The sequence below is a fragment of the Temnothorax americanus genome, unplaced genomic scaffold, assembly GCF_048541705.1.
Source record: "Temnothorax americanus isolate GAGA-0224 unplaced genomic scaffold, ASM4854170v1 Scaffold20, whole genome shotgun sequence".
NCBI lineage: Eukaryota > Metazoa > Arthropoda > Insecta > Hymenoptera > Formicidae > Temnothorax > Temnothorax americanus.
Window position 1 is genome coordinate 3,071,217 of NW_027509339.1, and position 25,139 is coordinate 3,096,355.

Below are 25,139 nucleotides of genomic sequence, written 5' to 3' on the forward strand. Positions count from 1 at the left end.
ACGAATCGATATGTTTACAGTCGCATTATTCGTTCGTACACACCGCGTGCATGCGGCTTCCCTCGACATGTAAAGTGCATCGGACTATTCACGTATGCTATTCAAACAAAATATTTGATATTAAATTATTGATTGCGTAAATATCAATAACGTTTTACATATTAATGCCAGCGAGACTTAAAGATAAATAATTAGCAACTCGGAGAAACCAATATGGGTCATATGTTTAATAGATGAGGACAGTTTGACGCGAACTCCTCTGCGGATAATGCGGCTTCTGCGGTGCGTCGCTTGCGTTGCGGCAGCACAAAATTCCGACATGGCGTTATTACTTTCGGGTACGCTTCGTAATATAGCGCCGTGACTACGCGCGAAATGGGAGTCCCATGTCAAAGTTTGTTTGAGTTGGAATCTCGTGAAATTTCGTGGACCAAAATTAACGGATCCTGGCGGTATCATTTCGTGAAGGGCCAGTCCGCAGTTTTGCCAACGGGAACTTCCACGTTGCGCTTTTTGATGCCGCTATCAACACGACAAATTCATTATTACATATTAAATCCTTTAATAGATATGATATACTGTATTTAGATTTTTTAAATCTAAATTTTTTTTAGATATATATCTGCGATAATGTTTTACGACAAATTATCTCGCATGATACAAAATATCAACACAAAAAATGGTTATTGTATATCTGTATATACGAAATGTTGTATTTTTTAGACGTTTAACGAGAAAAATTAAGACAATCCAAAACATCGCTGATAAAAAGTAAACGGCTATTATTTTGATTAATTAAAAACTTTACAATTAATTGTCTTGATTATAACTGGAAATTTTTTTTACTTTTTGATGTTTATATTACATTTTCAACTGATTTCAACTTTAATAAAATTGATTTCATCCACAGAAATTTTGTGGCTATCGAATAGCAAGCAGATCGTTTTATTTAACAAATGAACTAACAATCTAATTATCTTGATTAAATCAACAAACCTGATCCGCATCGACAATTCACGGCGGCACACGTGGCATTTTCAATTCGCCGAGAGATACGATTATCACCTACGTTTGTTCCGAATTCACGATTTTACTTTAAAGTTTTATTTTAAAACGTTATATACACGTGTATATTTTCTTTGTCTTTTACGATAACTATATTCATGCATGGATTACGCATTATTGCACGCTTATCAATGCCCAGGTAATGCGACCAAACGTAAAGATTGGTTCGATTTGTCTATGCATATGCACCGTCGTCGTTATGGAAATGAATCGCGACTAATCACGACCATTGCCAATGGTTGTGACGTCGACGACTGTTAATCAGTCAAACGCGAGCGTGAGCAACTTGCGCGGGACGCTAATGAGAACGTAATAACTTGCAGGCAAATCCCGAAATTATCTATTCCATAAATTGTCGCACGAGTTCGTGCCATATTGCCGCTGATTACTTAACGTGAACGTAATTGCGTAATTGCTTGGCATTATTTGGGAAACAGTCTATCCGAAAAGCACAATTATATTTATTCTTCCAAATGATGTTACTTTATTCCAATTCACGTGCAAAAAACAGATTTATTCAAATTTTATTATGTTTTTAAGCAAAATATTATATTATGAATCAAATCGCAAACAACACTAAAAACTTTGTTTACGGGCAAAGTAAAAGTTTCTGATTTGAGTTAAATCGCAAACAAGTTTGTTTGTGTTTTGCAATATGAATAATTAATATTGCAATTCATTTAAAATACATAATCTTGTACAATATATGTAGTTACGTGTGATGGTGACATAAACTTTATTTAGTATTTTATTGTAGGATATGTGAATTATATTTAATGTGTCATTACTATACCTTACTTTATTGAAGATACTTAATTATAAAGCTTATTGCAGAGTAATAAATACGCGTTGATAAAAAAACTTCTTAACAGCGCGAAAGTATTAATAATATTAGGTATAGTGAAAAATATAACAGAGAATATGAAAACAAGAGTTATTGTTTTGCCATATTTCGCACATTCAATGGACAAATAGATGAATAAATACAATATTATGAAATACGCGAAATATTCCGGCATCCTCTTTCCAAGCGCGACACGAATAAAACCGGCAAGAGTCTCTTTGCTCGCATAAATATTCAAAGCAGGATAATGTTTGCTCGAGCACGTTTAATGTAAAGTACAAGTATGCAAGTTTTGTGAAACAATATTCGTCAGTGTCGTTATCGTTGCGAGGCAGAACTCCTTTTAAAGAAATGTAAAAATGAAGGGAGGAAGAAATAAAGAGATGTCAGCGCATTTAAAGCAGACGCATTTTAAGAAGACGTTTATTTTAGGGATCGAAGTGCAGAGTGCTCCGGCTTTTACAGTCATTAAGAAGGCCTTGTTGAATATTTAATGAGTATACATTACTCGGCGCCGCGTCACACCATCGAGTTTTAAGTGATGCACCAGAGAATGCACGCCGGAAACTGTAAAATTAAAATGCAGGAAACATGTTGATGCGTTTAATTAAAATTTCTTATTTTTGTGTTGCGAACAAGCTCTGCAAATTAATTTTTGCCAAAAGTATGTTTTAGCAATCCAGTAATAATAAATAAAACTTTTTTACATAAGAAAAAAATTAAGGGGTAAATTAAAGTTGCGATAACTTTTGATAGTGGGAAAATAAATCACTTTATTAAACTAACAAGAAATAAGAGTTATCGTGATTCTGTCAATATATTATAATATTTTGTAATTAAACAGAATATTTAAAATTTAGATTGCCATATTTGAAAAAGTATATAATAATAGCTAAAATTTGCAGAATTATTAATAATTCTCTTAAATTTAATTAAATATTCTAACAAGAGGATGTATTAAAATATCATATTATTACTCGATGTATTATTTGCCAAACTAACCGAGTTCTATCTTTTTTTATGTTTCAGGTGAGTTTTGAAGCTTATTGGTCACGTGAAGAATACTCATTGCGACTGACCCGGGTCTCCAGAAAGTAAGTGAGGTAAAAAGGCGAGCATGGTATCTGGCAGCCAAGCTTGGCTCTTACGTTGCAAGTGTTCAACTTATGTAACTAAAGTTTGCAGACGAAACTTTTGCAACGATCGAATCTCTAGTGAAGAAACGAGACTGTTATAGAGAAGTAGAATAATTTATTTAATTCTATTGGAGTTTCTCTCCTGTACAGCGGTCCTCCGTAAAAAAAAAAAGCACCGCCCTAATATTTAATAAATATTAACATAGTATATATATTGGGAAGAGAGAGAGAGAGAGAGAGAGAGAGAGAGAGAATTAAAAAAATATTCTATAAAAATGACAATTAATAAAAATAATTACATTATTTATGAAATTTATATTTATTATATAAAATATATAATAATTGTTATATTTAATATATAATGAAAAAATTACAAACAAAAATAATTTTTTATACTTCATATTAAAGAAAATCTTGGTTTTGCCACTCAGAATTGGATTTTAACATGAAAACATATTTCCGTTTTAGTTAAATTGGGCTTTGTGTAATACCACCAGTTCAGCGTACGTGCTTAAAATTACGAATTGTAACTTGCCATCCGAAATACAAACCATATCAAATATAACTAAACGCTTAAATTATCAGAAATACGTGTGTCGCATTTGAACTCTATTTCACGCGATTTAAAAATTTAAAAAAAGCGTGATTATTGATGCAGAACATCTACCAGGAAAGATATTGTTTTATTTAAAAAAAAAATAAAGATAATTTTTATTTCTTACATTACCGCAAAATTCTCCTTTCTATATAAAAAATTGTTTATACGGAACTCCTCATGAAGGATTATCGTTGTAAGAGTATTGCTAAATGGACCGAATAAAAGAAGATACGACAGTGAAAAAGCTAAAGCGATCTAGAAAGTCGAAGTTACCGGCGGAAGCGCACTTTCGCATCCGATCGTTTTACATAAAGTTTCCGTTCTCCGTTCGGGAGTAGATATTGCACACGATGCATGCACATTTGCTCAGCGCCATTTATATGAAATTGTATATTAAGCCTTGCCATATGGTGGCATTGGAAATAAATGGCCGTGGTCGTTTTCGGGGGTTAAAATGAAGCTGAGTCTAATAGTGAGGGTAGTTATTTTGACTTGCTATTAGAAATTCTGGTTCATTTTTCTCTCGAGATACTTTGCAAAATATAAAGTAAATTTAAAATTCTTTTATTTTAATATGTGAATGTCTGTGATCTGCATCCTTGAAATTCAGCATATGAAAACTTTTAACTTTAGAATTCAGAACTATCGGTAATTAGACTTGTTTTTTCGGGAAAAGTAACTGTTCAATGAATTCATCGATAGGAGCGAGATTTTAGGGTTATTCTTTTTAGATTACTCAAAACGGACTGTATTTGTCAAAGTTACAGACATTAAAAAAATTACGCGTTTAACGATGGCTTAGCGATGCCATTTTCAAAGCGTATAGATTACTGGCTTGTGTAAGCATCACAATGAGAATAAATGCCGATGGGCGAACGAGCTATATCACGGAGAAGGGGCGACGATTGCCACCCCTCGCGCGCATACATCCTCGCCCTCGTAAATTCTAGGCCGGTTTTACGGCCGCATTTACGGCGTTCGGCGAACAAAGAGCCGACGGTGACGACGACAACGTCGGCGACGTCGGTTCACGGCGGGAGCCGTGCACTCTGCGCTTTGCGCGGCTCCATAAAGCATTGTCAGCGGCAAGATCCCGGTCTTGACTAAAGTGAATATGTCGCTGACAAGGACGTACGGTCGTGTTATAGTCGGAGAAGGCGACGAGAAGCGGGATCCACATGCTAGTCACGATCCGCGTAGTTCGCTCGATTTTTCATCGCAGGGCTGCCACTTGAATTATTGTTGCTTACTCGACGCATCTCTTCGTCCGCGTCGCGCGTCGGTTTGTTTACATTTACGTAGACGCAAATTAACAGCTAAGTAATTAAATCAGATTAGCTTGAAGAAATGTAGCATAAAAAGCGACGTAATGTGAAATGCGAGATCCCTTCGCGTGTTCTTAATAAAACATCCTTTTATAGCCTTCCGTGGCTTTCAATCGCGCTTTTAATTTTACGCGTTTCTTTTATTCATGATCCACGTAACAACAGCGCGTGTTTTGTTATTCCGCGAGGGGAGCGTCGAGTTCTTTCTAAATTTTCGATAAGTTGTATCGGGCTCGTGCATGCAGTTTCGGTGGGATTTCAATGCTGTACACGCGGTTGCATTTTTCATGCATTCCGGGCTACATGCGGGTGCGGGACCCGTCCGTCGTGCCTGGTTTTTGCGCGCTGTCTGCCACGTGAAAGTGTCCGGGACGATGTCGTTCCACGAGGAAGGGGGGGGGGGGTGACACTTTAGATAAAACGACCGCCGTATAGTAAAGGGAGACGTATGCCTTGCGTCTCGTCTCGCAGATAACAAGGCCCGTGTCAAACTCTCGCCCCCTTTTTCTCGATTCCATTTACGTTCAAAGCGGACGATGAACCTTGTCTCTAGAGGTCGCGGCCGAAACTTTATTTAAATTACTGTTTTACGTTAGATTTCAGCCTAATATCGTGAGCAGTTTATACAATACATTGAAGATAAGTGAACTTTTAGTTTGTCAACATATACTTTTTGACGATTATCTAACGCGCAGTACTCATTGATGCCATGCCATGCCGTTACGAAGATTGAAATCGACAAACATTCCATTTATTCGGGATTCGAGTACTTTTTAATTAGAACTTAAAATTTTCTATTGCTCTTTAAGAGAGAAAACAATAATATTGATACTTATTAGATTGCCTAACATCTCGTTCGGAAGTATAAGAGTTAATTTTTCAGTTAGGTTCAACTTTAGACATTCAGACTCAGAGAATCAGACATTATTTCACCGGAAGTTGAATTTCAAACTTAGTCACCAAACTTCTTAACTTTGAAACAAAGTCCCTTTCGGAGAGGACATTCTATATATCACAATTATATATAAACAGACGGATTTATTCTTTACGGAAATTATGTTAGTTTACTCACAAGAAATTACGAAGGCGCATGCATTATGTACATACGCGCATGCATTTGAGCACATGTGAATTTAACCTCAGCAAAATATTAATACGATACGCTTTGGATTATAGCGTTGCATCATGTATCCGAAGTATGTCGAAACAAATTTTTGGCTAATTCAATGATTGAACATGTCTTTTTTACACATAAAATTCAATGTTTTTCCACGTTACATTTTACATACGCTTATCTCTCCGGTGTGTATATTGCTTACAATATAGGTATTATTAAAATGTACATAAGTATTAAACATCCATTACGGTACCAATACGAATTATAATTACGATAATATTATGCGGAGAATATATCTACTGCCCGTTAAAAGCGAAAGGATTAAAGGACTAATCCTATATACATATAGCCAGCCGGCATGACTAATATCCGCAAATTCGACTCGCGTCGGTACAATTATCGCATCGATAATCTGGATAATTGCGTATCAATAATCTGGACTGTTGCGCAAACGCGTGTTCCATTTTAATGCGGTTAACGATTGTTTTAACACAAGCGCAGCAATATCGCGCTACCTGCATGCGTTGCCCGAGCGCGCGCGACTACTATAAATATCTACGAAATCGCTTACCTTGCGCACGATAAATTCATAGTTTCGCGCACCGCTCGAGCAGTTGTGTAGTTGATTCGCTCGACATATTTCCAAAAAGGAGAAAAAAATCGCAAAAAAAGAGGGAACTAAACCAATCGATTTGTTGCTACCATTCGCGCGAATGGAAGTCCCGTTTCATTCAATCGGTACTGCATATATACGAACCGAATCCGAAATGAAACGTCGACAGGGATGAAATCTGATTCTACGTGAACGACATTTTTGCGGAGCTCGAGTAAATGACGCGCGACGAATGTCTTTGATAATCTCGTTCTAGGGAGATTTTAGATCGATCCGATGTATGCGCCAATCTCTCATTGAAAGGACATAGCACGGCTCTTGGGACATTCAGTATAATAATTTTAAGTTCTGATCCGCCGCGTGTAACTGCTATATGAATCTAGAATTTGCAATTTAAATGCGTGTATTCCACTGCACCTTGCATCACCGTTCACCATAAATCATATCGTCATTTACTGTTGCATAGCCATGGATGTTACCGTTTATCTTGATCAGATTAATTTCTTTGCATTTCTTATAACGATTAAAACGAGATTTTTCAAATATTATGACTACAGAATATTTAAATGATAATTAATGGTTTTTATGCGAATAAAAAAGAGAGAAAGAGATTTGATATCACAATATATATATATATATATATATATATATATATATATATAAGTAGATCTTTATATATATTTTAATTTTATTTCTTTCTTAATTTATTCTTTTATTTTTTATTATTTGTTTTTTCTCCAAATTGTTTATCATTATATCGCTTATTTCATGATAAATATAAATAGTTTAACGTTTGTAATTCAGTATAAAATGTAAAATTTCCAAGTATACTGTTATAGTTAAAAAGTATACAAGTAGCACAAGAGTGTGAAAACAATCTTTCTGCTTCTTATCTTATTCATCTTCTCTCATTTTCTCGATCTCTTTCAACTTTCGTGCCTGCTTGTCTCACCTTCGACGACCACCGCAGCCCTTATCAGCTCTTCCATGCACAGCGCGCGGTTGAGAAAAACGATAACCGAGATCGACTTTTTAATTACCTATCTCCGTGTTCCAGTTTCGTACTTTCGCGAAGTTTTCTATCTCAGCGCAGCCGAGAACGTCGTCGGGTTCTCATTGTCACTAACAATAAATCTCACGGTTGTGACGGCATAGAAATTTTCGAGCAAACCTCAAACTCTCATTATCCCATCTCTCTTATCCTGATTGGCGAGTTCGATGAGGTTACTGCAGGAACGACTGCATGTTTGATAAATTAAAGTGTTAAATAATGATATACACTCTTTGCTTAATAATTTACATGGACGTGAAACGTATAAAGCGTGAATTATTTTTCTTTAATCATATGTCGTAAAATTATGACAAAGTTATTATTTTATTACTTTCTTTATATTTTATACATATTGCAGTGAAAAAATAATATTATATTATTTTATTATAAATAATAAAAATAAAAAGTCAAAATAATATTATATATTTTATTTATAAATATAAAAATCGGCAAATTTAATCTTACTATTAACTTTTTTATTATTAAAATGTGAGTAATGAAAACCGAAATAAAGAAAAATAACAAATAGCGAGAATTAATAAGTTTGTTAATTTATGTGCATCGAAACCTATCTAATTACGATAATTGCGATTTATCACGGCGTACGAGCGATAATATAGGATGTCATTAGTCCCTGGAAAATGCATGCATTAATCGATGAAAAAGGTCGATTCCCGTGATGATAATCGCACTTGATACCATCACTTTACTGAATAAACGATAGATTATTAATAAGTGCGACAATTTAACATTATTGAAGTATTTTCTTGGATCTATGCATTTATCACGCGGTATTTTATTTATTCGTTATTTTATTTACACATATGAAATCCCCGCTATTTCGCGATTATTTATTTAAAGGAAAAAATAATGTAGACGTTTTACATTATCTTGATGCAAAATTAATTCTAATGAAGCAATATCTTCACTTTTAAATTATATCGTTAAAATTTTAATATAAAAATATTTAAAATAACTACGTCAGTGAAGGTATTGTGTAGCGCATTCACAAAAATGCAGGAAGAATCTTGCATACTGCGGAAATGATATGCGGATGCTACTTTTTTCCATCTGTGGTATTCTCTAATGTTATAAGAAATAGCAACCACACGGTAATCGATTTTATATTAGTGCTGCGCATCGCGCTTTAGATCTTAACGACTACCACGCTTTTCTGTGCACGATTTACATAATTTCTGAAATATATTCGTTTTCGTGCGGAACAAACACACGCGGAAATGTACAAATTATTGTAGAGACATGCTGACTTTTGATTTTTGTCTAAACTAAAGAAATGCATTAGTACCATAGACGTATATATAATTAGCACCAATATACAATTATATATCATATAATTATTATACTATTGCATAGTTAAATTATCACGCAACTGAGCGCGACTTATATGTATATTGATATATAAATATTGTGCAATTTTGACAAAATTTTTTTATCATTTTTTCTTATTTATTATTTATATTAACTTGTACTTGTATACCAACAACTTACTTTTATCTAATATTTTTATCAAACTCAATTATATTATGAGTGATTTTAAATCTATACGTACGAATTTGTTTGTCGATATACAGTCTGAAGACAATTACAGTAATTGTGTATATGCAAACGCCATATCCGATCTCAATACCAGTTGGTTCTTTGATTACATAAAACGAGCTTTCGTGAAAAAGATCATTTTCCCTGTATAATGATCATCCAACGATACGATCGTACAAGAAGGACATTAAGCGGCGCATCTCAGCTTCGCGCTTTGCCCCATACCTGCCTGGAAATTATTCTAAGTGTTGACTCCTAAGTGTTCCACCTAAGTGGATTACTTGGACCTATAAACATTCCGCGGGGCGATGAAAAATCCTGTACAGCATGTTATGCAAATCGTATATCTGCATGGAGAAGACATCGCGTCGATATCGTTAAATTCGAGTTTGACGCTTGACATCGATTTAAAATCGATTATGGCACTCACTGGCGCGTCCGTGCATTCGCTATCAAGGATGCCATTGCACAGGTGAAAGAAACTGAATTGTTCCGCATATTGTCCGTGGCGGAATGCTTTTCCGTATATAGTATCTTGATTAAATATGAAAAATAAAGCTAGAAGTACTACATTTATCGAACAATTTAAATATTATTGAATTACTTTTTTGTCATTTCTTTGAATTTTGCTTTATATTATTTTTAAACTGATTATTAATAGATAACAGTTTTAATTGTTTTATTATTTCTAATTGTTGCGTACATATTATGGATTTTACATCTTGATCACTTTTTATTTAATTTTTTTCTTATAATTATTTCAAAAAACAATAATAATTTAAAAACATAAATTGCACAATTTAATTCAATATTGTAAACTTTGTATATTCTCAACAAGATTATCATAGTCTTGTTCTTATATATACGGACATGTTTCGTTATATATACATATGCATTATTTCCCGTTTATTTAACATAATTTTTATATAATTTATTATTTTGTATTTTATTTTATATTATGTTTCATTTAATAATTTCAATTATTTTGTACGAAATTTTACATAGCAAAATAATCGAAAGCTCGTTTTCTGATTTGTTAACATCTGCATAATTTTATGTATATTATGTACTTATATTTATTTCAGTTTATTCATTAATGAGAAGTATGAAAGAATTGTTAATATTGCTTACAAACCTATTAACTTAATTTTAATATAAATATTGTTATAATGTTTTGTTGATTGTATTTATTGATCAGGATTGAATGAGCCACATCATTCATTTTTTATTATAACTACCACAGACGCACGCGCTATTTAGCTTTAACATTATGCTATTACTATTACACTATTAACTCCTTGATACACACAACTTTCGAAATATACGATAACAGGTGCAAATGAAGTAAGCGCAGCGAGAGAACCAATCGGCATCGCGGAAAAGCGACAATAAACTTTGATAGATTCGAGTATCGACTTTACGTGCTTTTTTTAGATATGATGATGATGAATAACAGTGAGTTATTCGCATCTTACCCGTTGTACGGAACGGTTATTTCTCTTTCTCTCTGAGACTCTTTCCAACTAATTTTCGTTGATTTCAGATAGCTAGAGAGAATAGCGTTGCTGCGGTTAAACCAGATTAATTACTAAAGACCAGTTTCACACAAGTGTCGGTTAACTTTTAATCTTAGATTAACTCACTCTTGGTCTTTTTCTAAGGGGGACGTTAGAAGGAGGCGAAGAGTGAGTTAATCTAAGATTAAAAGTTAACCGACACTTGTGAAACTGGGTCTAAGTGACACTGACGAATCAAAGGTTATCACCGACGGCCATCAAGTTAATCCCAGCAAAGCCAGTCCAGATTTTTACTTAACGTTTTTCATTCTCGTCGTTTTCTTTTAATGAAACGGAACGGAAATAATCTCGGAAATAATCATCCCAGATAACATTATGTCCTATTAATCCTTTTGTCTACTCTTAAGCATTGAATAATTTCAAACACTAAATCTTAACTAAGAAAATATTCTCCCTATATATTTTTTCTTTCTTATAATTAACACGTAGTGTGGTGTCTTATATATTTCTTATATCTAGATGAAATAATAGTAAAAAAATATTTTTTTATTTGCTAGAAAGAGTATTTGACTTATTTTAATAATGTTTAAAACAATTATAAAAAAAGATATTTCATAATATTGTTTTTGTGTTTTATACGAATACGTGTTCTTACGAATGGAACATCCATGAAAATATAAATGATCGTTACATACATCAATTTTTTCTTTAGAAAATTTATTCTAATTTATTTACTGAATATATTTTATTGTGTATATATATATATATATATATATATATATATGGGAACTTTTATTCTTGGAAGGTACGTACTTTCTACATTCTTGCATGTTCCATTCTCATCTTGTTTTTTTATTTACTTGTACGCTCTCTGTTAACTCGCACGTTCACTCGCTCGCAAGTATAACGTTTGTAGGCCTATAGGTATAACACAATTGTTTTGAATTCCAACGGGACTCGTAGCTACATTGGCCGCGCACCAAACGATATCCGCGAGTTATACATCGGTCGATTTTCCATTTAATCCTAGAAGCTGATTTAACGGGTGTACATTTGTTACGGGCATTAGGCGTGCTCATTATTTATCGCGGACCGATAAATTCTGCCGCGGAAACGGGTGTTTAATTTTACACGAGTCCGAGAGCAATAATTGGAGGATGAAAAAGCCCCCTATAGACAATTATTCGCGCGTATTTATCGGAAACGGATAAGCCATCGAAAGATTCCAAAATATGAGTTTACCATGCTTTATTGATTAGGAACAATGCCATTATCGAGAAATAAATTTTGCTTCTGCGAACGTGGCAATAGTGGAGTTACAATTTTAATTGCATTTACGGGAATCGCTTGTACGCAATCCACGATGTTATCTAGGTTTTTCAAGATGACTAGAATTTGGATTTGGTTTTGTTTCTACTATTAGAATAAATTGAATTTATATCTAAGGTAATCTTTTTCTTCGCCAGTAATAATTAACAAAGGAGATGGTTCAATTCGACCTATAACTGGCAAATTGAATTTAATTGAAATTGAATTATAAGCATAATTGTTCTCTCTTTAAAGAGAAGTTTGAAAAGAAATTTTATTTTGTGAAATATGCCAGAAACATTGATAATTAAACTTCCTCAATGTTGGAATCGATCTAATCACTCTGTCAGTTCAAATATAATTTATGATCCCATGTCCGACATAAATTATGCTGCTGAAGTAGCTCGATTACCTCGATAATTAGAATGTAATAGTACCATAATGCGTCGGAAACGTACTTCACGATTAATTAATGCGTTATTAAATTGCAATGCCGAATAATTTACGACTATGCCGCGTTACAATTGTGCAAATGTATAACGCGCACGAGGCGTAAAAGTGTCATGTATATTAATAATTGCAATTTACCGATCTATTATTGGTAATCATTGAACTTGAAATTATAGCTAATAAGGTACCAAATTAATTATTTTTCTAAGAAATGCAATTTCTAAGCTAGTATTTTCGTGCTCATTTTTTTGCAATTATTAATAAATTATTATTTTTGTCACTTCTCGCGCAGAAATATCAAAAGCGAAATCGCTATAGTCGTTCTTCTATATAGCGCGTTATTATTTCTTGTGTTTAAATTCTTTCCATGCGAACCGAATACCGCGTAAATATGTGCAAAAATTGATAATCAGGTATAAATTTTAATATAATCGTGTATTGACATAATGTAAAATTGTTAGATAAGATCATTCTGCAAGAAGTGGCTCTCGTGAATTCATTCTTTTGGAACACGATTTGGCTATGGATTTCGTGGCTAAAAGTCCGTCGCTTCTACTCGAAATTTTGTGTGACGTTTTTTTCCAAATTTCTACCTTTCTACCTTTTCGTCGGCAAACGGCAACTTCCGATTGGCGACACGCTGAGCGTTGCCGCATGCTTGCGCGCCACAGGGATTTCCCTTGGAAATTTCAACGTGAATAATTTGTCGCAATATATGCAACGTTCGTCGCGCCAACTTGCTAAAATATTTCTATTTGGGTGCATCTTCATTCGCGCACCTTTTAAAGCGTCCCCAAAGATTCTGATCCGTTAACTTTAATTTTGTGTACGATTATACAAAGCGGTACATATTCGTATTTCCAGAGAGAGAGAGAAAATCATGTCCGTTTTGTACACGCGTTCGAGTTATACGATAATATATTTATCACATAATTTGAAGGTTGCATTATATAGTTACATTATGAAATATTCATAAAATTCGAATTTTCGCAATGGTGAAAATTAGATTATTGTTTATAATAGAATATTACATTAACTATAGAAGCCTTTAAAGCTCAATATGATAATTAATTTTGCAATGAATACTTCATGAGAGAAATTTCGCCTTTTAATTAATATAACTAAATTATATGTGCAATTATATTATATCGAATCCCGTGGTCTCGAGTAAATGCGGTCTCGTTAAGTATAAGTAATATCCAAACAATATTACATAATTATAATTATATATTAGCAAATATTCCGAAATGTTTGCATACGAGCCGTGGCCAATTGGGCGTTGAATGGCGGAGAAATATGTGAAAACTTACCAAGTAGAAACAATTATTTTTCTGCGGACGCCAGGGAACCTGTCCACTCGGGTATTACTCTTGAGAGTTAACTGATAAAACTTCTTTCTAGCCGTTTTCCAGACGTCAGCTCTATTTTTTCAACAGCAATCTGTAAATAACGAGTCGGAGGCGCCATACGGCATGTTTCCTGGTATCATTCGCGAAATGAAGTAATATATATGATTTTACACAAACGATGAAATATGATACAAAAAATTGTCAAAGCATTTGATGCGTCAAGCAATAAAAAGTTCCGAAAGGCAGTCTTACTCATTCAAACTTTCACTAAGGAAACGCACCCTTTGAACGCGTCAAACAATTCATAGATTAATGAAAAGTGTACAGTTTGCTTATATATCCCTTTTAAATCGCTCGTTTCTTCTCAAGGGAACTGAAATTGCGCGCGAGGGAAAACTTCTATTTCAACTTTCGTTAAAGCACGCCGAACTTTCGTCTGGAAACATTTGTCGGTGAAGGAGGTGCGATTCGCGAAACGATAGCGCTTAACTTTTTGCCCGTGTGAAAGGTGCAGTTTTTTGCATACGTCGCCATATATATATACGCGCTGATTGATGCGTGCATGTGTATGCAAGCAAGTTCTCGCGAGAGTGGAATGCCGGAAGTCGAGCTGGACTATACCGTTGGTGTCCTACCGGAAATGTCGTCTTGCTCTACGACCGGAAACGAGCCTTGAATGTTAGCTCTTCCTACGCGAATTTATCATCCCGAATCCCTGAAGACCCGGGAGGATTTCCCGTCGTTCCCTTTCGACCCACGATAATACGTATCGCCGTGTAAAGCCTCGAGCGAATAGGATTAAGTTAAGTTTGCGCGATCCGGTTTTTCACCAGAGAAATCACAGGGAAAATCGAAGGATTGGAAAAATGTATACAGGTATAGGTATATACGATGTGATTTATTTGACGAAGTAAAAGAATACGAGTTTTAATGTGAACTGAAACAAATATATGATGAAATAATATGATAATAATATCCGCATAAAATATTTACTAATAGCGAAGAATAAGTATAACAGTAAATCCGCAGTATATTTGTTGCATACAGACTTAACTATGACTATTTAACATAATTATTTATAATATCAGTTTTTTTTCGTACTCTTACATCAAGTATCATATTGAATATTTAGAATTCTTAATTAGTCTATTTACAATTAATTGTGCAAAATTCGACAAAAATTGTAAAAAAGTAATTAGAAATTATTCATTATATGATTTAAATTATTATATAATTTATTATTATATTTATCAAGAAAAAAATATTCGTTATTTACGAGATATTGCTATTTCTCCTATTGAAGAAAGAAAAATCTTCGAAGGTAGCACTGATATAAGAAAAGGTAGGCACGCTTCGGATAACGCAACATTACTCGATGGACTGGAAGTCGGAAATCCGTGGATAAACTCTAACGCGAGCAGCTTCGATTTCCTCCATGCAAGCCACGTCGGGTCTCGTCTTTTTCTCGATCGATTCCGGCGGAAAACCTCCGAAAAGTGTCTGCAGATCCTTCACGAGCGAGGGTGGCTCCCAAGGAGGAACGCAAGGATCTGTCGTGACGACGGTACGACATACCTTTCTTATTCCCTTCCGTGCCACAAGGATCCTCTTTGTCGTGCTCGTGACCTCCTTGGCGAGATCCTCTTCACTCCTTCGCGATCCAGATCTTGGAGTGTCTCGAAATTTTTCCGTAGCCGCAGCGCTGCATGTATGGAAATATCGTAGCTAAATTATCGGTCGCCGAATATTGGACAGAACTTAAAATGATGGGAACTCAATGGGATATGTTCTATTTTCACCCAAATGTATTAAATATTGTTTCTATACTATGATCCAGCGCTGTTTATCCAATATTAGTAGCAAATAAAATGCTCGGAATAATATCGATTAAACGAAATAAACAATTGCATTTAAATAGGCCGAAGATAAAAATAGAAAGCTCTCGGGACACACTCAAAAAAGACAAAATTTTCCGAAAATAAAATTCTAAAAATAAAAGTCGAAGTGCAATTCGGATGAAAAATGTAAAACCAGAACTAACTTGCTTTTCAAAGTTTTCTTCGTGAATTTCCTTGCTTTTGTCATTACTATGTTGGCTTCTTGGATCTCCTCTTTAGCTTTCCTCGCATTTTCCGTCATGCCGGCGAATTCCTCAGGCGGTGCCATTTTCTGAAGGAAACGAATTTTTTCTTCCTCGCTGTACTTTCTAGTTAGCTCCCTGCGCTTATGAACGCGCAGAAGCTCCGTCCAGCATTCCCTTTTCTTCTGTTTCAATTTTTTCTTGATTGACAATTTTGCTCCGATGTCATCATCTTTCAATCTCATTTTCTTGTCGATCTCACTCAACTTCTCACGATCTTTGACTGCTCGATCTGGAGATCTAATGCCAGCAAATCCAGCAATTTAATATATTTTTTCTTGAATTTTAAAATTGAGAAAAAAAGAGAGAGATAAATGATAGTTGAATCGGAATTTAAGTGAGCGTCATTCAAATTCCAGTGATCCAGGAAATTTAAAAAAAATCACTAAAATTCTATCAATTTTAACGATGTTCGAGTCTCTTCAGCTTCTCCATCCGATATGTTAACTTTTAATGAGGATATAATACGCGACACGGAAATGTAATATTATGAATAAAGTATATTTTGTGCATGGCATTACACACTACTATAAAATAAATGTAAAATTAATAAAAAGTTTATGTGTATAATAATAATATTTTTATAAACAATCTTTTTCTAATTGTAAGAAAAATCTATCTATCATACTAACATTAAATCCGTGGACACCATACCTAGTTAATTTTCTAGAACGAGGCGTAGTCCTGCGGCAGCAAATATCAGGTTTGCAGACACCTTTACAAGGCCTCGCCAGTCTGAAAATGACGGGCATCAGTCGCTTCTTCCGCGCCTTCTTTCTACGCTTTCTCTTGCTAATTTCCTGCAGGAGAGATTCTACAATCGCTTCCACCGACGAAGGCAAGGGCTCTTCCGCCAACAAAGGCAAGGGATCTTCCGCCACTGCCTTCTCCTGTTCAACGTCTTGCGCTATTTCCGCCTTGGAAATTTTGACGCTCTCGGTTTTCTTATATTTTTCTCGCCCTTTTTTGAATACTTCCTGAGATGGTATTTTTATCTCGAGTCCTGTTGCTTCATCTATCGGCAAATGCGAATTCTTTTCGATTTTTCGACTAGCGAGTTTTTTTATGAAACGACTCAGTTTTGAAGGTGAGATATCCAAATCTTCCATCTCTTCATATTTCTGCTTTTCCTATTTGACGCAAAAATATGATGTAGATTAAATCAACATTATAGATGAAGCAATAAATGTGATTATTTATTTATTTAATTATCTATGTGCGTTTTTGATTATTTTAACTGCATTAGATGCAGTTATAGAGATAGAGAGTGTATCGTAATATATAATATAATTAAAATTCTTATGTGTCTTATATATATTGTATAGGTAATGATTGCAAATAATCTCTTGTTTATGATAATTTCTTCATAATATTTAAATCTAAAATAATTAAAATTTGAAAATAAGCACATATTATTAAAATTTTTAATAGTAATAAATTCTTATGATTGTTATAATTTTTTCAATGACTAAATTTGAATTCGAGATGAGAAATTGTAACAATGAGAAATGATGATAAAATTGCTTTAAAATAATGATTGATTTAATAAATATCAAATTAATTATTCTAGATTTGACGTAAAATTATTGATAGTTACACATAATATAACACATATTATGCATTATTTACATTTCTAACAGCTATATTAAATCTTGTCTAGTATAATTATTATTTAGCGACATTTCGCGCGACAGTGGGCAATAAATCACCACGCCGAGGAGTAAAAGGTCGCAGTCGAATGAAAAATAGATGAAATATTACAAAAGTTCTCTAATATATAACGGTTAGCTGACCGCGAGTGATATATTTGAAATTTTATTACACCAAGAAAATAAAACGTTGAAAGAAAGAAGAATAACGTGTGAAATTAAATATATGTATATTCAAATGGCGAATTTTTGTGCAAAATTTATAAGACTCATAATACAACTTTATGCAAACTTCATTGTATAACTTTTTAATTTCTGACTGTTATGAAAGAGTTATTAAGCGCTATTTCTGATTGACTAGAAATTTTAATTTAAAAAATATTCCAATTAAAATGATTGTTTGAATTATTTTAAGAATTATTAAATAATTATTTTGATATTGTACCTTTTTTACAATCTCAAAGAATTTGTCTTCCACCTCTTGAAGTTCGGGAGACTCATCTTTAAGCTTTCGCTTAGATATAACTCTGCTTTTTTCTCGCAGATCTTTTAGCCTTTCTTTTTCAAGTTTTCGTTTATTGCGATCGTTCATTAATCGTCTATCCTTTTTTCTATCTTTCGGTTCCACTAACGCAAGCTCTGACGTTTCCTCTACGGCAGTTTTAGTTAATTTTATTTCTTTCATTCGCGTGTCTATTGCCTTCACGAAACGAGAACATCTCTCCAGATACTGAACCGGTTAGAATCGGAAAAGCGAAAATGAATATTACATTTATTTTGTGTCTCTTTTTAACTAATTGTGTTTTTATAAAATTATAGTATAATGAACATAAAATAATTATTTATACATAAAACAAAAAATTAATGTGATCATTGATGTTTCAAATAAAGTATATATTGTCAGAATACGCTATATCTTATATTATCAGTGATTCGCTTGTAACTCATAGATCAATTTTACATACTGCAAATTTATGAGAAAACAGACTGCCGCTTGAAGGCAAACTCACCGACGTAAGATCGTTTCTATCATTTTTGTCAAACGAATATAGCGCCTCTGACAACTCGACAAGATAAACGTTGCCGGCAGAATTTCCAATGGCCAATAAAGACCCCATCTCGTGTGACGTAACCGCTGTTAATTTTTGCTCGCATAGTTTCACTGCCAAGATTGGTTCTTGCAGGCCCATCAGAAGGTCCCACACAGTCAGCACACCGATACGCGTCGCTACGTAAAATATAGAGTGTCTCGTTTTGTTCCAGCAACCGCGAACTGCGTCCTCTGTCATAAATCTAAAGATTGATAATAATATGATAAAAATCTTAGGTTTAATTACGTTCTGCCCATATTATTAATTGACAAACAATTGTAATATATATATATGATTTTATTCGTACTATCATAAGAATTAATACTATATTTTGCGATATGAAAAATTAATTAACATATATTTATGATTATTTATTAAATATTGATTGATTTAATATATTGATATTTTAATATTAAATTAGTATTAATTGCCCTAGACGTAACATCAATAAGTATTTATTGACTATCACAATAAGTGATTTGCATTTTGCTGCTGAATATTACAATAAGTTAATAATTTATCATCAGAGTTTTCAATTTATGGTTTTAGTGGAATATGTTCTAATTATTACTTAGCTATTATTTAGTTGAATAATTTTCAACTCATCGAAGATATGATTATATTCATACATCTTTCGATTGCAAGCATTTTTGTGGAGTTACTTGTACCAAATATCAAAAGTTATTATTCTTATACTTAATTCTTCAAACATTTGATCTCAAATAGAAGAAAAATAAATACCTTGTCGACACGAGACAGCCGTCCTTAGTGTCTTCCGCCCAGACACAAGCCGTGGAGTCGCCGACGGTCAGGAAGATCTTCGGATTGAAGCCGCTGCGATCGACGGAAAGAACCGGGCCGTAATGAGCATTAAATCTCAAGGCCATTCTCTCGACCGGCGTCCTCGCCTTTTTCGAACCACTGATCACGATGCCATTCTCCAGACCGAACATGAACTTCGTGCCTACGCTGGGCTCGTAGTCGGCCGACGCGACACCGATCGCCCGATCTATCTTCTGCTCGTTTGGCGCCTGAAGATCGAACACAAGAACTTCGGTTGGTCTTTGCAACTTCCTAGTATCCCACCACATCGCCCGGCCATCCGAGGAACCCGAGAAGAACTCCGTATTACTCTTCGTAGCGACCCATTTGACTACCGTCGTGCAATCCCTTAGAAAATGCAAAAAGTACGGTATATTTTACAAAAAGGGATTTAATTATATCTCCTTTATTAATTTAATTATATTCTCCAATGTCTCTCTCTCTCTCTCTCTCTCTCTCTCTCATATAATTATATATATTTTAAAGCTAGAACGAACATCTTTCTCGTATATATACTGTTGCTGCACTTTTCACGGATAGAATGAAATAAAGAAGATTGGAGTCGTTGCAAGCGCGTTGGTGTTAAAAGAAAAATCACGCGCGACGTGGACGTGGCGAATGTCGTGTAAAAAATAGAATAAAATTTAATTGAGGGCGGAAACGCGACAGGGACAGTACTTTAATCATTCATCATCTTGCCGCGTTGAGCTCGAAATGGCTCTTTCGGCCGACCAAGAACAGCAGGGCACTCTGATACTGAATTATGAATCCAAAAGTTCCGACGTCGCGCCCAGACATGTTCACGTCGAGATTACCTATGACTGAATTGACGATGAGACATTTGAACCGGAGTGGTGCCAGTCCTGACGTCCCAGCTGCAAACTTGGCCTGACACCAAGCCGCTAGCAAGTATGGAAGGATCTCGGGGATTAAACTCGCTGACCACCGTGGCAGATGGGGCCTCCAGTGCCATCCACGGCTTATTAGGATTGTCTGCCGTAATGTTTTTTGAATATGCGGAACCAGTTTCGCGACAGTTTGGTCGTCGACCGTGCAAACAAATGGAAAAGTATCGCGTTATTTTTTGAAAGATTAAAAAATCGCGCTTGTGAAATCCGATTTCAAGCCATTAGAGACGTACCGTTAAAAAATACATGCGCTGAATAAAGTGTAGCTACATTTCATTTCCGATTATACGCGAGAAATGCAATATCGTTGGGTTTCCGTGGCCGATTTATTCGTGTGCGTTGTTTGGTTAGTGTTTTATTCGTTATATAGAAGTAAGATGATTGTAATTGCTGATTTAGAAACATATTGCATTTTTTGTTCAAATTAATCAATAACAATTAATGCATTGCTGCTTGATTATAGTTTATCGAGTGCTGAATGGGCGTTACGCGCAAGAGAAAACTGGCGTCGCATATTCGATCGCTAAAACTGAATTTTACATAGGACTTTGAATATTTAACTTGTTTTTAATCTAATTTTTAATGTCACATCTTTTTCGAGAGGAGAAAAAAATGTTCATTTTTTATCTAAAAGAGTTCTAATATCTAGCTATTTTTAACAATAATATTATATTACTTCTCTATTATAATAGAGTTATATTGGCAGATATTTCTCATATGTTTTTTTTTTAAGAAATTTACATTATATATAATGCGATAAAAATTTAAGACTAAGTTTTATTATGAGTAGTTAGACGATTGTCGAAAAGAAGTCTTCTTAACATACGAAAAACCGCACGTATTTCCTCGAAACGAGATTGTTATTTATCGAGGCAATTTGCATGCCGTAAAAATCGCCGTTACTAAAAACGTTAATGCAGGTTAAGAGTGGAAACTTATTGCGAAGTTGTACAACCGTAATCAAGTGCACCGTCTAAATGCAGTCAAGGCTTTTGCACGCTTTTTATCCACCTACCAATCTGCCAGATGTATGCAATGTTGCTGTAATCTGGCTCGATTCCAAAGAAGCAGTACGAGACTGCTATTTTACTGCCAGAGTCTGGCGACCAAGAAATATTGTTCACCGATCTCGCCGGCGTTTGAGGATCCTCGTAGACGTTCACTGTCCTGAAATAGAAAAAAGAAATTAATACTATATATTGAAATGATACAAAATATACTCTCAATATGGCATTTTAGTATTTTGAAAAATAATACAAATTCCACGTTCTGCCAGTTGCACGTGATGATGGATTTTGTAATAATTGTAATGTATATATCTATATATATCAATATTAATATACAGTGTTTGCATGACAAATGTATTATTGCTGGAACTTAGTTTACGTTGTGGAAATTCATTGTATTATATCCGTCACTGTTTTTATCACATGCCCTCAATATTCATCTATTAATTTTAATATTAAAAACAATGTTATATTATTTTACTTTATGTTTACACTCGATCACCTTACATTATTGAAATAGTGTATACGTAACGTTTAAAAAAAGAAAGAAGAAGAAATCATTATTTTCTCACTACTTTCTTTTCAAAGTAGTTAAATTACTAATTAGTTACTAAAAGTTTAAAGCCGCCTGCAGCTCCCGCGCGCGCACAGAAAATTATTAGTTTAAAACAGAGAAAAGCAAATTTAGCGGTAGGATGCATAATTCATTCGCGTCCACTACGACTCCGGAATCCCGACATATGTTCAGATACCTTCGGGCTTAGCCCGGGTTTAAATTTTAAATCTTTTGATGGTCGAATCAACGTAGTCCTCCACGAATATATACATTTTAAAATTGTTCATCTGAAATCACACGTTCCGTGCGTGCATGGGTATCGGATGTGTCGTATGATAATGGAAACTTTGATCGATTGAAATCCTTTCAACTGATCGAATTATTATTTTATGATTACGGCCACGTTTTTGCAAATATATTTAACATAATTATTTCACACTTTTTACTACATTATTTTACTTTACGCTATAACAATATCGATTCGTGTTGAGGTATATATATATATATATATATATATATATATATATATATACATGTAAAATATAGATGAAACAGACGAAATTAAATTTTCACCTGAGACTGCGAGGTTTCACCAATTCTGTAGGAATCATATCGTCGAAGTAGTGTTCGTATATATTAAGTGCACCATTCTGAAGAATATTGTGCTCCATTTCCTAAGGAAAAGAAAACAACATGTTTTCTGTGTTTTTCAGAATAAAACATGATGTGATATCAATATCTAGAATCATGCAATCAATCGAGAAATTTATTATCAATTAATTCTTGACGTTAGTATTAATTATTCTTTCAGGATTAATTCTGATTAATTTAGTTCTAGAATATCTCAATAATATAGAAATTTTCGATAATCCATTTAATATAGATACTTGAAATAAGTTACGCAATTTCGGCGCCCAATCTTCGTCTTTCTCGATTCGTCTGCGAAATCTTGCTGTAGTTTCCTCGTCTTTCGGATTGATTTCCTTCGGCCAACCGCCCTCGAAGTGAAACATTCCACTGCTCTTCGTCTGACTGCCGACAGTTTGAGCCTGGAATTCCATAGGAATGATCGCTAGGACGATAATGTGAAATTCCACAGGGTTGACCACCAAATCGCGATGTGTGTGTTCAGACTTCATTTTCGTTTATTCCTCATTTCTCAATACAATAAAATAATATAATATTAACGATAAAGTAAGCGCGAATATGATTATTTTGGATGATTGTTTTATATTTTATAATACTACATACATAATATATATTTTACGTTAGTTAATTTTGTCTAAGCATATGGCAGAGCCATATGCTTTGAAATATATCCGCACAGAAATGCAGACATTAAAGTTATATAAATTGTGAGAAATTGTTGTTGCTCTTAAAGTAATGTCGAATGTCTGCCTTGAGTTGCCTCATTATAAAACAAAACGTGCTGGTCCTGTAAAATTCGCGTGAGGTATAATACCCACGTCGTAGTTTCGTAGAAAGTTGCACGTTTGTGGCATCAAGTAGTGAACTCTGCGAGATGCGCGGATGTTGCGCCGTCAGGCGCGTCAGTCTAACGTCAATTTTATCGCAAGTTGCGTCTATAGTTCCGTTAAAGTAAAGCGCATGCAGCTGATTTTCGAATATATTAGTAGAGTTTTTGGACTGACAATGAGTTTAGGGAAGAGGAGGGTTGCCGCAAGGTGTAGATCCCCCTTTATACATCGGATCCGACATTGTAACGCTAAAGTCTTTATTAGAACTTTATACGGAAATTTCGAGCATGTAATCTTGTAAATTAAAGTACGAAATGAACAATCTTACAATCTTTTCACATTTTTCTTGCACACTTAATGAATTGTAATGAGATTATCAGATAATCAGTGTCGAATGTCATCAATTATTATAATAGTTAACCTCGTGCAAAGCAAACTGTTTGCTGTGCTGCACGCCGACGTTGCAGCGAGACCTTATAATGTAATGAGCCATAGCGTCAGGATCCGGCTTGATCTCCTCGTCCAGTTGCGGGCCGCATATGTCGAAGATGCATTGCTTGCCAAATTCGGCGCGTGTTTTCAGAAAAATTTGTTTGATCTCCATTATATTGTTCTCACCGAACTAAACTGACGATTCTGACTCTCGCGCGCGTAAAGTTTTCGAAATCAATATTTAAAATGTGAGAGGGATCAGCGAATCTTTCGAAAGTGTCACACGTGTGTATTCCTACATGTGTTTTTTCGTGTGAAATTGTGCACGATCGGTTTTTTTCTGATTCGATTAATATTTATCGTTTTTTTTTCTCAACATGAAATTCTACATTTGAGAAAAAAGATATTTCAGCGGTATAATTTTTTAAGAAAATTATAATAATTAAAATAAAACTCTTCTCCGAAATAACGATGCCAATTAAATTTACAATAAAAATTCAAACTATGGGTTTGAACATTGGTTATCAAACATTGTCCGCTATAATTGTAATTTTACAGATTTAATTGAACTTTACAATTCTCTGAAAATTAATTTTTCAATAGGTTTATTCACTTTAGCTGAATTTCTTGCACAGTTCACTTTTTCTCTTTTTCTCTCCAATAACGTGAAAAGAAAAAGAGGAATGATGAAGAACCGTGCAAGAAATTCAGCTAAAACCTTATGATATTTCTCTTCCGAAGATGCAATGTTTTGCAAAAATGTTTTTCTATATACGAGCATTTTTCTATATAATTAAATATATTTTTATCGCAATTAAAAGAAGTTAAAAAATTATTTCTCAAATTAAACACAAAAGAAATAAAACAAAGCTAGAATTTTTACATCTTCATCAGTCGCACATTCTTGAGCTATAAAACTTATTTAATTTCATTTATACGAATCTCTCGTTTTTCGACCAAGCTGCGATTGAACGAATAAAAGACACTGGTTAATCGGTGAAGGTTGCAATCAAGATTTTTCTGCTCTTTTTATATTAATATACTTATAGTTCATCGAGAATCTCGCTGATGTAACTACTTCATCTTAACGATCGTTCTATACTCTGTTGTGCGTCCAGCGTCAGCA

The 25,139-nt window shown here is 34.2% G+C and overlaps 2 protein-coding genes across 5 annotated transcripts in view; one reads left to right on the top strand and one right to left on the bottom strand.

Moving 5' to 3' along the window:
* LOC143897559 (furin-like protease 1) overlaps positions 1-25,139 on the top strand; it is a 219,115-nt gene that overhangs the window by 133,491 nt on the left and 60,485 nt on the right. The gene's annotated exons all lie outside the window — the stretch shown is intronic.
* On the bottom strand, positions 14,889-24,826 carry LOC143897374 (dynein axonemal intermediate chain 2-like). Its single transcript, XM_077405991.1, has 11 exons — positions 24,003-24,826; positions 22,991-23,152; positions 22,677-22,777; positions 21,556-21,707; positions 20,448-20,625; positions 19,552-19,980; positions 18,730-19,012; positions 18,165-18,449; positions 16,725-17,200; positions 15,972-16,310; positions 14,889-15,632 (listed from the first exon to the last, which is right to left on the bottom strand). Exons 1-11 carry the CDS (start codon positions 24,183-24,185, stop codon positions 15,299-15,301), a joined length of 2,922 nt encoding a protein of 973 aa, XP_077262117.1. The 5' UTR covers positions 24,186-24,826; the 3' UTR covers positions 14,889-15,298.